The 16,472-nt window shown below is 39.7% G+C and overlaps 2 protein-coding genes and 2 long non-coding RNA genes across 5 annotated transcripts; 3 read left to right on the top strand and 1 right to left on the bottom strand.

The window, feature by feature from the left end:
* Nucleotides 1-1,005: 1,005 nt before the first annotated feature.
* LOC140872783 (uncharacterized) lies at nt 1,006-3,572 on the bottom strand. 2 transcript variants are annotated; one of them, XR_012147915.1, is made up of 3 exons: nt 3,199-3,572; nt 3,025-3,101; nt 1,006-1,242 (listed from the first exon to the last, which is right to left on the bottom strand). It is a non-coding gene; the product is annotated as an uncharacterized lncRNA (long non-coding RNA). The 2 variants fall into 2 exon arrangements; XR_012147914.1 differs by having other exon boundaries at nt 1,006-3,101.
* A 910-nt stretch (nt 3,573-4,482) lies between these two features.
* Nucleotides 4,483-6,699, top strand: LOC140872807 (uncharacterized). The gene is made up of 3 exons (XR_012147921.1): nt 4,483-5,572; nt 5,660-5,734; nt 6,482-6,699. It is a non-coding gene; the product is annotated as an uncharacterized lncRNA (long non-coding RNA).
* Nucleotides 6,700-9,490: 2,791 nt separating this feature from the next.
* LOC140872773 (uncharacterized) lies at nt 9,491-10,531 on the top strand. The gene has a single exon (XM_073275654.1). It carries the CDS (start codon nt 9,491-9,493, stop codon nt 10,529-10,531), a length of 1,041 nt encoding a protein of 346 aa, XP_073131755.1.
* A 168-nt stretch (nt 10,532-10,699) lies between these two features.
* Nucleotides 10,700-14,602, top strand: LOC140872772 (uncharacterized). Its single transcript, XM_073275653.1, has 3 exons — nt 10,700-11,726; nt 11,821-13,751; nt 14,591-14,602. Exons 1-3 carry the CDS (start codon nt 10,700-10,702, stop codon nt 14,600-14,602), a joined length of 2,970 nt encoding a protein of 989 aa, XP_073131754.1.
* The last annotated feature ends 1,870 nt before the right edge of the window (nt 14,603-16,472 follow it).

The raw sequence follows: 16,472 nt of genomic DNA, 5'->3' as shown, positions 1-16,472 counted from the left end.
GCCGTTGAATGATCCAACGGCCACTTGCTAGTGGTCGTTGGATATCAGGGCGCCACGCGTCCAACCCACCGGGTTGCCGGTTTTCCTATGGGAAAACCGGGATCGGACCGCCTAGTGGCCGGTCCGATCCCGGTTCCGCGTCGGGCCCGTTGACCACGGGTCGGTTCCGGGTCGGGTCCGGGCCCAACCCGGCCCTTGGCCAGGTTTACGTATAGGTTTGGTTTTGACAAAATTAACTTGATTTCATCACTTTTTTGGAGCATTCATTTATGGTGATCATAAAGTTTTAAAATGTCGTGTTGTGTAGCTAGTTCATGAACCTTCCGGTTTATATATTTGATTCCTTCTTTATTATCTTATTTTGCTAATAATAACTATTTATATCTTATGACACTGTTTGGTATGCATGATAAGGGATGATTGCTTACTAATCCTTCACTATCATGCGTTTGGTATGCTTGAGTGAGCAAAATATCGCTCAAACCGAGAAAGCCGACCGAACCGAGAAAAATTGGAAATTCGGTTCAGTCAATTCAATTGGTCGATTTTGTTATTTAAAAAAAATCGATTTAATCGATTCGATTTTGATTTTTAAAAAAATCGGTTAAACTGATAAAATCGATATATTTTTTAATATTAAAAAAAATATTGGGTCTTTAATTAGATAACTTTCCTCTCGGCTCAGTAATATTTATTTTGGGCTTTAGAGATGAAATACCCAATTGTATTTAAATATGGGGTAGCCCAAGTACCAACGTACTAAGACCTAAGTCTAGTTCACGGTTCCCTTTAGTCGTTCTGAAACGACCATGACTCAACTTTAAATAATAATTAAATAAAATGCAAATTTTCAAAAGAATCAAAATAAAAAAATTTATTAAAAATTTCGGCATGTTCTCTCTAGTTATAATCCAACCAACCTGTCTCAGACAACAACCAAAATAAAATAAAAGAAAGAGACGACTGACGATACACGTAACTAGACCGAGACAAGAACGAGACTCAAGAAAGAAGTTCGACATATCAAATATCCACAAGATTAGAAATCTAATGTTTACATTTCGAAAACAATTCTAAGTAAATATTACATATACATTTGACAAATAGGCTAAATAAATGCTTCGTAAATTATAAATTTTACTAATTATGCGGAAGACGAGCATAGGTCGGAGGGATGTGTCGTGTCCGCATCGCAGTCCACTCGATAGTCTCGGCCCTCGATCTAAATGAAATACTCCACACCTAAAAACAATAAGTGTAGTGAGTCTAGAAGACTCAACAAGAATATGGGGGGATAATGAGTACTACGTAAATACAAGCACACACAGATTAAAAATAACTGATACTAAAAATACCTTTGTTTTGTGCCCTTACCTTAAACAAGTAAATAAACTTCAAAATGAATGAGGGAACATGAATGAAACATATGCGTGGCTAAGTCAAACATAATCAATAAACTGCATAAACTGAATCTGAATCTGTAACTGTGAACTTAGATCCTTGATTGTGACTCTGTGATTTCGATCATGATCATGGCTGTAGTGCACAATGCCGCAAGGAGGTCGAGATGAAACTCACTCGTACTTGCCCTCTATTGGTAAGAGAGACCAGAATAGCTCCGGCCCCACACGAACACATGCTAAGGTAAGGAAACCCATAATGAATTGGTAAGGGAGGTCAAAACGTCTTTCAGCCCCACACGAACACATGAATATGTAGTCACAACCATCTCACTTCGTTCAAAAATATTTCTTTCCTTTATTGAATTTTAGACTTAGCATGCATATGTAAATATGACGTACATGTAAATGTTAATCAATAATCATGCATATGACTCACACATGGATGATCGGGATGGTGATTTAGAAAGCAAACCAAAGGGTGGGAGTTTAACCCATAAATTGCACTTACGACAAATTCGAGCGGTTTGCCTTAAAATTAATAACTTGCTGGATTCTTAATCAAAAGGGATTTCTCTTGAAACCACGACTCCATGACACTTAAAACTAAGCCAGGAAATCAACCTCGGAATTTATTTCCTAAGCGATCATTTTTCAAAAGTGCGATTTCCGGGCAGCCCCCTTAGCTTAAATTTTTGCACGCACCTAACATTCAAAAATCTAGAACTCGACCGAAACTTAACCGAATTAATTTCCGCTTGAACCGACGTTTTCCTAACATCTTGGCTTAATTCCAGACCCGAGCCCATGGTCTAATCATGATTTTAACCCTGCTTTAGTCATTAGTTTCCGGACAGCAGCCTCGTTCAAGTTCCAAGTTCTGCACCTAAACCTTCATAAGCTTATAACCCGACCAAACTTTAACCGACTTACTTCCCGCTTGAAACAACGTATTCCTAACATCCTAGACCATTTTTCAACCCGAGCCCTTGACCAAAAACCCGAGTTTATACCCTGTTTTAACACGGCTTCCAAACAGCCCACTCACTCTCAAAAATCTGCTCATGCCTCATTTACAAACTCAACACTCAACCAACACCCATAGGTAAATGACTACAACTCCAGCCACTATCCTATTAAGCTCACCCAAACTTACCTTGAAACTCAACATAACCAGCCCAATCACAGCCCCATGAACCAACCCAAACCAAGCCCTCTATCTCTAGGCCATTCGAATTTTCCTCCAAACCAACTCCCATTCCGAACTTCACACTTCCTAACGCTACCATGTGAACTACATCTCACCCATGGTAGCTCATAAAACACCATCCAAATCAACACAGCAACCACCAAAATGTCGAACCACAAGCTAGGAAAGCAAGCTGAAATTTTTGAAAAAACAACAAGACATTCAAGACAACTCTATTCAAATGCATAACATCATTTTATTCTTCAACAAACAAGGGTTATTGTATCAAAACCTCAAGCAAGATATGTGAGGAATCTGCTCATGAAATTTTCGAACAAGAACAGGGCATGTATATATTATAAGTTTCGAAAATCATGTAATGCAACCCAAGCTAAGCTAATCTACATGGTGAAGCAAGGGGTTCCATATCCTTGCCTAGCTATCAAAACCAGAAAAATCAGGAGCTCGAGTGAGCTGGGTCGATTCCATTTCATTCGAAAACAAGGCACGAACTTTCTGAAAAAAAAAGTGAAATGAAATTACACAATCTACACGCGACATAATAATCTACAAATAATAATCTACAATAGTGAGAAATGAACCCATGACTTGCCTAGCTAAAACCGAAGAGCAAGAGCTCAAATGAGCTGAAGAAATCGATCCAAAGGCTGCTAGAAACTGGAACCGAGCTCAAATGAAGATAAGGTAACAGCTTTCTCAGCTCGCCGATGCAGCTGCCTCGCCGGAAAATAAGAAGGGAAGGAAGCTGCGGCGGCTAGCTTGGTGAAGGAGATGAGGAAATGGTGAGGGCCGAATAAATGAAGAGCTGTAATGAGCTGAACCGAGCTCGATCGAAGAGGAAGCAGCTCGACCAGCTTGTCTTGAAGGTGCCTCGTCGGAAAGAAGAAAGGAATGGGAGCTGTGGCGGCTAGCTATGGGGAGGAGAAGTTGAAGCCGATAGAAACATGGGGGAGAAGAGTGTGTGTGTGTGTCGTGAGGTGAGTGTGTGTTTTTAGGGTATAAATTGGGGATTTCTTTGTGTTGGAAATTTTATTTTTAAATGCAAGTGTATAATAATATATAATATATAATATATAATATATAATATGTAATATTTTAATTGGTGTGTGAGAGAGTTTATTAAATAAAAGGAAAATACTACACACCTCTAAAAATACTATCTAAACTTTGGAACTAGGATTTAGGAAATTTAAATTGCACTAATTAAAATACAAGCTTAAAAATCCAAAAATTTAAACACTTTAAATATTTCGATGTCACGGCAACGAGTAAAATATTTAAATGTCAAACAAAGCGATTTAAAATAATTTAAATTAACTAGAAAAACATATAAAAGCAATTTAAATAATTACACAAGCGAAAATAAAAATCTTTAAAATGATTTGAACAATTAAAAAGGATTTAAATAAGCAAGCTAGACATTTAAAATAATTTAAGATAACTAACCGCTAAACTTAGGCTATTAAAAATAAATAAGTTGGACACTCGAAAATATTTAAACAAATAAACTAAACATTTAAAATCGTTTAAAAGAATAAACTAACTATTAAAAATTAAAAATTAAAATAATTTAAGTATGCAAGCTCAAAACTTTATAATATTTAAAACAATTTAAATTGCACAATAAAAAAAATCAATTAGACAAATAAACTTAAACAATTAAAAACATTAATTAAATAGTCAGTAAATAAAATCATTTGAATAAATAATAAAATATTTTAATAGCACATAATTCAAAATAAAGAATTTAAATCAAATAAACTTAAAAATAATAATATTAATATTTATTTAATTTAATGCATGTGATTTAGTAGATTGGAATTTAGGCGTCACTAGATGGAAATATTAACAAGTGGAATTTACCTAAAGAATTTTCTGTGCTTGGATGTATCTACTAGATGGAATTCAACTTTTTTGATGTTGAATGTAGCTCAAAAATTTGAAATAGCTTTTGATAGACTTGATGAACAAGATCCATGCTTTAAGTTAGATCTTCAACATAAATTTTTGGTTGATGTTGTCGATGATGGTGGAGGTTTAATACTTGGGTCAGATGGTAAACCTAAAAAAGAGATGAAAACTTTTGATGGAAGGCCAACAAGTGCAGATTGGAATAATGTTAGGATTTTTGCATCTTTATTGCAAGTTTTTTATAATCTAACATTAAAAGTTTCAGGTTTCTTGTATGTCACTTCTAATACTTTTGCATACAAGATTAGTTCCCATTCATACTATATTGAAGGAGTGGCAAGAAAGTGATGATTTTGATGTATATTAAATGGGGATGAGAATGAGGAAGAAATTTGACAAGTATTGGGGAGAACCGGAGAAGGTGAATCACTTGATTTATATTGCGGTGGTGCTTGATCCAAGACATAAATTGGATTTTGTTGAATTTATGTTGGAATAGTTGTATGAAAATGAAAAAGGTGCGAGAGTAGCAAAGATGGTAAAGGATATGTTGTTTGCTTTGTTCAAAAATTACAAGGAGAAAACAGAGCCCAAAGGTGGTATCTCGAAAAAGTCATATACTCAAGAATCAAGTGAAATGGAGCCAAAAAATGTGAGTCAAATGGATTTGAGAAGACAACCAATCCTTGCAAAATAAAGAGGCAAAAAGCTCAAATTCATGGTGATGGCAACATGTCAGAACTAGACAAGTATCTTAATGAAATGGTTGAGGAATGTTGTGAAAATTTTGACATTTTGGCATGGTGGAAGCAAAACCATCATAGATTTTCTATACTTGCTCAAATTGCTCGTGATGTGTTAGCCATTTCAATATCAACTTTTGCTTTGGAATCTGCTTTTAGTACCGGTGGTCGAGTGCTTGATTGTTTTAGGAGTTCATTGACTCCTAAGGTGGTAGAAAGCCTTATTTGTACTGAAGATTGGCTTCGTTTACGCCCAAACCCAATCAATGTTGAAGAAATTTTGGAAGATGTAGAAAAACTTGATATCGGTTAGTTTTTTCTTTTAAAACAATAAGTTATTAGATTTTTTTAAATTTTAAATTACTGATTTCTTTGAATTGTCTATTTTTCACCAGAATTTTTGAAAAGTACATTGGAATCGCTCTCATCGACTACAACAGGGGATTGATAAATTGCATCAATTATCAATGGTATGTTATAATATTTATTTGCTGGATTTTCTTGAATTGCAAAGGTTATAACTTCTTCTTTAGGAATGTAAAATTGTACAAGGCTAGTGGATGCCATCATGTTTAACACATAAATTTTTGAATGCAGGATTTGTGTTTCTGTTTAATAAATGGCCCAACACTGATTTTGGAGCAAAACAACATCTCTACCAATCAAATATGTCCTATGATGTTTTCTTTCAAAATCCAAACTTTTTTCTTGTCCTAAAACCAAAATTGAAATTTCTTTTCTTTCCTATGGTTTCTTGAAAACCCTTCTGATCTTTTATTTAGTATTGGATCTAGTTGTAGTATGTGAGATGTTTAACTATATATTTCATAATATGTAGTTAATTATTAAATGATATAACAAACAATTTTCTTTAAAATATCGGGAAAGATGTTGCAGAAAGTAGTAAACAATGCACTCTCATGGTGGTGGGCTAGTTACACATAAATCAAATTCTTCATGGTATTTTTATGGTTTTTTTGTTATCTAAATTATTGATTCCTGTTGATGTTGAACTTGTGTTTGTGCTTTGTTGGAGTATATAATATTACTATATCATGTTTTTCTCTGTTTTTCTAGACTAATTTGATAATCTTAGACACAATCTATATTTTTTTATGTAAAAATGGGGAATTTTTGTTCAATTATATGTGCTAAATTGCATCTATTATCAATTATCGGATCTGAAAGTGTGTTTATTTGTTGATCTTATTCTTTAGGTAACAAATGAAGAGTTTGGTCATCAATCAAAAGGCAGAATCATGCCAAAATCCCAAACAATCTTGAAGATGTGGTTACTGGACCACTTGTTAATGTCTTCTTGTGAAACTAAGTATAGAATATTTGGGCATATATTATCATCTTTTGGTTGGTTTTAAACTTGAATAACTAAAGTTTAGTTTGTATTTGAATAATGTATTATTATATTTCAGTTGACATTTACGTGATAGTTTTAATGGTTTTTTTAACAAAAAATTCGGTTATTTCGGTTTCAAACCCAAATAACCAATTTTTTTTCGGTTCTGTTAAGTCGGTTTTGTTAGAAAATTCGGTCGGTTCGGTTAATAATATAACTTGATCGGTCGGTTCGGTTATCTAAATTTTGGTTCGGTTTTAACCAACTGCACACCCCTAGGTTCGCGAGAGGATGGGGAATGCGAAATGTTTTGATCGTTGGAGAAGAAAGAGTGAAAGAGGATGGGCTATTAGCTATATAGGACACATCGATTTAATTCACATAGGCCCATATATATATATATATATATATATATATATATATATATATATATATATATATAACTTTTCAGCTACCCAACCATATTTTTCCACTTGTTCTGCGATCACTAAAACCCGATAATGGGTTTTAGTGGTTTTTGTTTTTGTTTTTGTTTTTGTTTTTTTATGGCAACACTTCAGTTTCCCAGAAAATTGGACAGAATCAGATTAGGTTCCGTTAAGCTGAGAATTTTAGAATTCCTCAATATTATCGCTAACTAAAGACAATAAATAAACCAAAAAATCGAGAAAGAGCAATAGAAAGGAACCCCAAAACGAGATTAAAGCCGAATTGCTTAAGGTTTGTGTGTTGGTTCAGTGGTTCGCGAGAGGATGGGGAATACGAAATATTTTGATCGATGGAGAAGAAAGAGTGAAAGAGGGTGATTCTTGGCTCCACCAGGTGAATTTCACCCGGTGGATCTGGGCCGTTCATGGTCTGGGCCCCACATACAGGGGCCGGGCCCAACACATAACATTGTGTGGGGCCTGGGCACATGAACGATGGATGCTGCACCGGGTGAGCAGCATAGAATAAGCCAATGAAAGATGATGATTTTTTTCCGGTTCGGTTAAGTCGGTTTTGTTAGAAAAATTCGGTCGGTCGGTTAATAATGTAACTTGATCAATCAGTTTGGTTATCTAAATTTCGGTTCGATCGGTTCGGTTTTAACCAACTACACACCCCTAGGTTCGCGAGAGGATGAGGAATGCGAAATGTTTTGACGTTGGAGAAGAAAGAGTGAAAGAGGATGGGCTATTAGCTATATAGGCCACATCGATTTAATTCACATAGGTCCAATCATGTTTCCCCACTTGGTCTGCGATTTAGTGGTTTTTGTTTTTGTTTTTCGATCAATTATTATAAATAATATAAATTTTAAAATCGATCAATTATACATAAATTATTATAAAGCATATAAATAAATTTTTTAAAATTTATCAATCATAATGCAGAAGAAAAAGCAATTTGGTAATCCGACCCGGGGGTCCTAACTCCTAACGTTGCTGCAAAGAACACAACCCAACCTGAGGGTGATGAGGTGATTGGTGGACAGACCAAACCTGAATTGACGACCGATTTACGAATATTTATGAATGCATGAAAAATAACATAAAATATTTTTAGGAAATTTTATTTATTATTTTATTATATATAATAAAAAAGACATTTTATTACATCACCCTTGGACCCCACCCCCTGCGCTGTGCTCTTTGTGTTTTCGACAGCTTTTTTCGACGTTTCCTCTAATATTTATGAGTTATGACAACTGCTCCAATCCCATAAATACGCCAACATATTCTTGTGTGTAATCTCCTTTTCATCGTGGCCCTTTCGTTCCATCTTTCTATCCGGAGCCATGAGTCTCTTTGGCCTGGGCAGGTGATTTCTGTCCTGAATAAAGTTTCATTTGTGGTGTATTGATCTCATATCTCGTTTTGTGATTGATTGACGTCAGATCTGTCCCTTTCTTGGATTGATTCTTTGTATTGTCGATGTTAATCTGTTTTGTTTGGCTTTTTCTTGATTATTGCCATCTGGGTTTTTTTTTTTGTGTGATATGTGTTATCCTTTTTGATACCCAGATGAGGAAACCACCTCAACTCACCGATGAACCTAAGGTAAAAGGAACATCTCTAATTAACTAGAACTGGACCAGGAGCTCAGCTCGGGAGCTCGGCCAAGCTCTTCCATCATCACTTACAGCTCGGGTCGGGGGCTCAGCTAGGGAGCTCAGCTCGGGAGCTTGGGAGCTTAACTCGGGAGCTCGGGAGCTCGGAGGCTCGGGAGCTCGGGAGCTCGGCAGTTTATCTCCGCCCCGATATCAGTAAGGAGTTAGCTGAGTAGAGGGGTTGAACAACCTTAAATAGGCTAAGCTAAGATGTTAGGATCAGTGGTCTAAGGTAAGTTCAGAGATTCAGCAATAGCTCAGTTATCCCTACGTGTCTCTAGGGAAAGTAATATATAGGGTCTTACGGGTGGCAGTTCAGCTCAGATTTTGTGTATTATTATTTCCTTTGTCAGACAAGATTTGAGCAAGATATCCGCCTAGATACTCGAGATCGTGATCCCGGGATTCTCGGATTCTTGATAAGGAAGGTAAGCGTCAAACACGGAGTTCTCTCCTATAAATACCAGGTTCACTTTCATTATTGGGATCCTAATTTTTTCACTCGTATACACACACCACTCTCTATATTTTCGCTATCCTAGCATCTGACTTGAGCGTCGGAGGGGATACGCCGGAACACCTTCCGGCCTCCCTTTAACACTCTTGTTAGTGGTTTCAGGTCAGCAGCAGTTCATCCTTTATTTGGAGGAGTTTTTTCAGCTCATCCAAGGAGATCACTTTATTGAGGTATATCAATTGGCGCCGTCTGTGGGAAATTGAAGTTAAGACGTTGATATGGAATGAAGAGGAAGAGGAAGGGGAAGAGGAAATGTAGCGGACATGAATGTAGATCAGCTCAGGCAGTTCATCACTGAAACGGTGCAAACGGCTATGGGTCAAAATCCACCACCACCTCCTATAGGTCAGCCAAACCCAATGGATGCGGTGTGGGAAGAGATCAGGAGACTGGGTCGACAAATTGGAGGTCGGCCTGGGCATATACAGAGGAAAAGCCCTTTTTCTCGGGCTATTCTAGATGAAGAACTCCCTGCAAATTTTAAGCAACCTACTTTAGGGGAGTATGATGGGAGCTCAGATCCGGAGGAACATTTGGGGAGATTTGAAAATGCAGCTTTGTTGCATAGATATTCAGATGCAATTAAATGTCGGGTTTTCCTCACTACTCTGGTGAGGTCAGCCCAGCAATGGTTCAACCTTTTACAGCCTGGTAGTATTCAGAGTTTCAATGACTTCAGCTTAGCTTTTTTACACCAATATGCGAGTAGCAAGAGATATTTGAAGACGTCTCTCAGTTTGTTCAATATGAAGCAATCTGAGGCGGAGCAGTTGCGGGAATATGTTCAGCACTTCAATACAGCAGCTCTGGAAGTACCTGCTGCCACTGCTGACACCTTGGTTAACTCTTTCACTCAAGGGTTAAGAGGAGGAGAGTTTTTCAGATCCTTGGTTAAGAAGCCTCCTTTAACTTATGATGAGCTCCTTAGTCGAGCTGAGAAGTACGTGAATTTGGAAGATGCACAGAGGCAGAGGAGACAGGAAGGAACGTCTGGGAGTAAGCCCGGTGCCAAGGTGGGAACAAAGGCAGAGGGGAAGTCAGAAGGAGGAAGGAAGAGGATTGCAGAAGAGATGAACAGGGTTAAAGGACCCTATCACTATGTACCACTCTCGGTAAGCCTGGAGAAGGCAATGCAAGTATGTGAGGATAGGCAAGCACTTGTGAGGCCCCGTAATGCTGAAAAAGGCCCGCGGTTACCGCCATCTGACAAGTTTTGCGATTTTTATCAGGAGTATGGGCATGTCACCAATGATTGTCAGAGGCTAGGTGAGGAGGTTCAAAGGATCATGTATGAGGACCCTTGAATCAGAACTGAGCTGACTCAAAGGACAAATCCTCCTCGCCAAGGCCGAGCTCCACAATGGAGGAATCAAAGGAATGAAGTTAGAGAGGATCAAGGAAGAGCCCCTCAAAACGGTCAAGGAGATAGGGTGCAGCAAATTGCAAATCATCCCAATCGGGGTGTTATCCATATGATCTCGGGGGGTAGTACGGATGGAGATTCGGGAAGGGCTTGCAAAGCTCACAGGCGTAGGATGGAAAATTTTGAGGTAAATTCTCAGCTCAGTTGCCCCACTGATCCGGACATCAGTTTTGGAAGGGAAGATTTAAAGGACGTGGTGCTACCTCATAATGATCCCTTACTGGTCACCTTGACCATAGCTAACTATGACGTGGCTCGTATTTTTGTGGATACTGGGAGCTCAGTGAACATCATCTTCAAAAAAACCCTTGACCAAATGAAATTGGAAGGATTTGAGTTGGACCCAATCACCACGGAGTTGTACGGGTTCACAGGTCATGCTTTGCAACCATTGGGACAGATAGTGCTCCCGTTATCGCTTGGAAATGGAGAGCATAGAGTAACGAAAATGGCTTGCTTCACCGTGGTAGAAGCACCATCCTCTTTCAATGGAATATTGGGGCGTCCTGCCCTAAGTGATTTTCGAGCCGTGACATCTACCTATCATCAAAAGTTGAAGTTCCCAAGTGGAAGAGAAGTGGGGGTTGTTCGAGGTGATCAGAAGGCAGCTCGGTTATGCTATGTGAATGAGGTAAGGATTGATTCAAAGAAGAAGAGGAAGGAGGTAGGAATGGTTTCAGTAGGTGGAACATCAAAGGTGCACGGACAGAAGGTGCTTCTGATGTCCGAGGAAGGCCATGAGAAGGTGGAGTTAATCCTGGGAGCTCAGATTGTCAAGTTAGCTGCTGATCTGAGCCCATCAGTGAAGCAAATCTTGGTTGGATGCTTAAAGAAGAACAAAGATGTTTTTGCTTGGTCTGTATTGGAGCTCACAGGGGTCAGTGCAAAAATTATGGTTCATCGACTTAATATTCTGGCGGGAATAAGACCGATAAAACAGAAGAAGAGACACTTTGGTCCAGAAAAAGATAAGGTCATTAAAAAAGAGGTAGAGGAACTTCTTAAGGCAGGACACATTAGGGAAGTGCAATTCCCTACCTGGTTATCCAATGTGGTCCTTGTCCCTAAGAGTTCAGGCAAGTGGAGAATGTGTGTTGATTTCAGAGACTTAAATAAGGCGTGCCCAAAGGATTGCTATCTATTTTTTCTCACATGCCCTCAAGGGTGCAGAACTTCGGTATTCGGAGGTGGAAAAGCTAGCGTTGGCTCTGGTTATGACAGCAAGGAAGCTCAGACCTTACTTTCTATCACATCCTATTATGGTGTTGACCAATAGCCCCATTGGGAGGATATTGACTCGAATTGATATTTCGGGGAGATTGGTGAAATGGACTACGGAGCTCAGTGAATATGACATCCAGTATGAGCCAAGATCAGCCATCAAGGCCCAGGATTTGGCTGATTTCCTGGCCGAAACGAGACATATGGAAGCAGAGGGTTTGTGGAAACTATATGTTGATGGCTCTTCCAGTAATGAAGGATGTGGAGTGGGGGTATTTTTGATCTCCCCTCATGGGGATGAGATCAGATTGGCAGTTAAGTTGGATTTTCGAGCTTCTAATAACGAGGCAGAGTATGAGGCTGTATTAATCGGCCTTCGAGCAGCTAAGCAATCTGGGGCAGCTCGGGTACATCTATACTCTGATTCACAGTTAGTAACTCAGCAGGTAAATGGAACGTATGAAGTTAAAAATGAGAAGTTGAAAGAATATATAAGGGCGATAGAGGAAGCTCGGGGTCTTTTTGATGAGGTAGTTTTTGAACAAATTCCGAGGGAAAGCAATGAAAAAGCAGATTGCCTTGCCAAGATGGCTATCTCCCTTCATAACTGGAAAAACAGAGAGGTAGTCGTGCAGGTGGAATTAACACCTTCTACTGAGCTCGTACCATTAGCTCAAGAAGAGAATGACTGGAGAAAAGAGCTCTTGGAATACCTGGAAAAGGGCGAGTTACCAAAGGATGCAAAGAAGGCATATCGGCTGAAACAGAGGAGTCTCCGCTTTGTGATGGTGGGGGGATTTCTTTATAAGAGGTCATTTTCCGGACCTCTTCTCAAGTGTTTAGGCCCCAAGGAAGCTCATTATGTCCTGAAGGAGATACACGAGGGGTGTTGTGGTAATCACTTGGGGTCTTATTCTCTGGCCCGTAAGGTTCTCTTAGCAGGATATTTTTGGCCTACTATACTGAAAAGTGCCATAGATTTGGTAACTTCTTGTGATAGTTGTCAGCGACATAGCAGACTTCAGCATCAACCAGCAGCGTTAATAAAAGGGATCGTGGCAGCATGTCCTTTTGATCAATGGGGAATGGATATTGTGGGTCCTTTCCCCCCAGCCCCAGCTCAGAAGAAATTCTTGTTGGTTGCTATTGATTACTTCTCTAAGTGGGTGGAGGCGGAGGCCTTGGCTCGAATTACAGAAGGAGAAGTTTTGAAATTTCTATGGAAGAATATCGTGTGTATATTTGGAGTACCACGAAAGCTTATCTCCGACAATGGGAGGCAGTTTCAGGGAGCCCGGGTGCAAGCTTGGTGCAAAGAGATGAAAATCCAACAACACTTCTCTTCTGTCCATTATCCTCAAAGCAATGGCCAGGTGGAGGTCACTAACAGGTCCTTGGTGCAAAGCTTGAAGACCCAATTAGGAAAAGCCCAAGGAAATTGGGTGGAAGAAGTCCCTAGTGTGTTATGGTCATATCGTACCACGCCCAGGATTGGGACAGGGGAGACTCCATTTAGTCTGGTGTATGGAAATGAGGCAGTTCTACCAGCAGAGATAGGAGAGGAGTCGGCTCGGATTATATTCTATGATGAGAAGAATGGAGAAAGGAGAATGGAAGACTTAGAATTCTTGGATGAAAAGAGAGAAGCTGCTGCCATCAGAATGGAAGCATACAAAAACAGGATAGCTCGGTCCTATAATCGTCGGGTGCGCAAGAAGGACTTTCAGGTAGGAGATTTGGTGCTGAGAAAAGTTCAGGAGGTGGCTGTAGGGAAGCTCAACCCTAAGTGGGAGGGTCCGTACAAGGTGGTGATGAGGCTCAGCTCGGATGCTTACTACTTAGAAGATTCAAAGGGGAAGATGCTGAAGAGACCTTGGAGCGTGTTACGCCTTAAACGCATACAAATCTCGTGTTATGAGATTAATGTTTTTAATGCATTAACAAATCTCATATTATTATGTTTTGATGATTACAAAACTCGGTTAATTGTTACTAACCATTTAAAGTAAGACTTTGCAGATTAGATCATATTAACAATCAAATTCTTGGAAGTTACTTTGAAGTTGTAAAAGAAATGGACAAGGACAAGCCAATATTATAAAGCAGAAACTTGAAAAATTCACCGGGCACTTTCCAGTCATCCAAATCAAATCTCCAACAGTGAAAATCAAGATCAGGATGTTCTCAAGCTTCTCTCCAAATTTCATAGCAATCCAACGGCTGGATATGGGGATATGATTTTTTTAACAAAGCTGCACAGTACTTACTTCTGCAAGGAATGAACTATGAAGACTCAACGTCAGAAAATAACTGGGAATGCTTCGGTTATTAAAATCCGATCTCCACCGATCACATGGATTTCATGATGTTTTAAAGTCTGTATCCAAATTTCAAATCAATCCAACGGCTGGATATGGAGTTATGATTTTTGAAAATATGTTGAACAGTAGCTATTTCTTCAAGGAGCTAACTGCTGAAGTATCGGATTCAGAAGACTACTGGAATCGATGGAGGCATCCAAATCCAATCTCCACCAATCACTATCAATATCAGGATGTTACAAAAATTGTGTGTTAATTTCAGGCCAATCCAACGGATGGATTGTGAGATTCAAATTTTTGAAAAATAATGCTCAGAACAAAAGCTAGAACGTGATTTTGCGACTTCCGAGATTTACTGGACGTGTGTGATTCTTTAAAATTCAATCTTCACCGTTCAGATTGAAGATTGAGATGTTTTCAAGCGACTGTCCAAATTTGAGCTCAATCCAACGGTTAGATTGAGAGATATGATTTTTCCACAAAATCCGCTCAGTGCTGGAAAAAGAAGGCAGCAGCGCCTACACTTTGTCTCTACTCCTTGGCTTCCCAATAAACGCTCCAAGCACACAAATTCAAATTCAAATATTTTCCAACTATAAATAGAGGCTTGCCAAGACCATTTAGAGAAATCCCAACTCATTTCTTCTCTCATTTGCAAGCAATATTCTCTCTACCAAAGTGCTCAATCAATATTTGAGAGTTATTTGTGAAAATAGTTTGTGAGTTGGTTGTGCTATTGTTGTAAACACTTAGTGTGAAGCCAAGTGTATTGTGAGATTGTTGTAAACACTTGAGTGTGAAGCCAAGTGTTTGTGTTGAGGCTATCCTTGGAGCCATTAAGGCCAAGTGTTTGAGTTGTATCGGCGCAGTGATCGTGTTGAGTTGTAAAGGCTATCCTTGGAGCCATCAAGGCCAAGTGTTCGAGTGCTAGTGGATCCTTGGTTAATCGTACTTAACCAAAAAGGGGAGACGTAGACGATTTATCGTCGAACTTCCATAAACAATTCCTATCTCTCTTTTACTGCTTTATTTACTTTACGCATTTATTTACCGCTTTATATTTGATTGCTTTACTAGTCTTCCGCTTGCGTTTAGTATAATCGCTTTAAATTGCTAAAGTTGCCAAAGAACCTAATCCCCCCCATTAGGTTCTAACAGAGCGCTTACAATTTACGCAAATATTATTCTTAAAATGTTGCAAGTTCAATTTTTCTTAAAGTTGTAATCCATGCAAGCTACCTAATACGTTTATCTATAAGCAGTTATTTTTTCAGAAATATTGATGTAAGCGTGCTTCAGCTCATCACCTTAGTCAGGCCTCTTAGGCCCCTGACTTTGGTTCAGCTCATCACCTTAGTCAGGCCTCTTAGGCCCCTGACTTTGGTCCAGCTCATCACCTTAGTCACGTCTCTTAGGCCCCTGACTTTGGTTCAGCTCATCACCTTAGTCACGCCTCTTAGGCCCCTGACTTTGGTTCAGCTCATCACCTTAGTCACGCCTCTTAGGCTCCTGACTTTGGTTCAGCTCATCACCTTAGTCACGCCTCTTAGGCCCCTGACTTTGGTCCAGCTCATCACCTTAGTCACGCCTCTTAGGCCCCTGACTTTGGTTCAGCTCATCACCTTAGTCACGCCTCTTAGGCCCCTGACTTTGGTCCAGCTCATCACCTTAGTCACGCCTCTTAGGCCCCTGACTTTGGTTCAGCTCATCACCTTAGTCACGCCTCTTAGGCCCCTGACTTTGGTTCAGCTCATCACCTTAGTCACGCCTCTTAGGCCCCTGACTTTGGTTCAGCTCATCACCTTAGTCACGCCTCTTAGGCCCCTGAATTTGGTTCAGCTCATCACCTTAGTCACGCCTCTTAGGCCCCTGACTTTGGTTCAGCTCATCACCTTAGTCACGCCTCTTAGGCCCCTGACTTTGGTCCAGCTCATCACCTTAGTCACGCCTCTTAGGCCCCTAACTTTGGTTCAGCTCATCACCTTAGTCGCGCCTCTTAGGCCCCTGACTTTGGTGAGCTGGCGATCAAGGAAATTTGGCCGGGGAGCTCGGGAGCTCATTCAGGCGATCTGAGAACATAGTCCAGGTCAGGTCGGAAGTTTGGTTTTGGGAGCTCAGCTCGGCCATGTAAGCTCAGCTCGGCTCCAGGAGCTCAGCTCGGCCATATATGCTTAGCTCGGATCCAGGAGCTCAGCTCGGCCATGTAGTCTCAGCTCAATATAATGCCTTCGGGTATTAGTTTATTTTTAAGTCTTATTATGCTTCCCTTCAGGGAGCTCA

The sequence above is a fragment of the Henckelia pumila genome, unplaced genomic scaffold (genome assembly GCF_033568475.1).
Source record: "Henckelia pumila isolate YLH828 unplaced genomic scaffold, ASM3356847v2 CTG_477:::fragment_1, whole genome shotgun sequence".
NCBI classification, from domain to species: domain Eukaryota; kingdom Viridiplantae; phylum Streptophyta; class Magnoliopsida; order Lamiales; family Gesneriaceae; genus Henckelia; species Henckelia pumila.
This window is presented reverse-complemented; position numbering and strand designations above follow the sequence as displayed.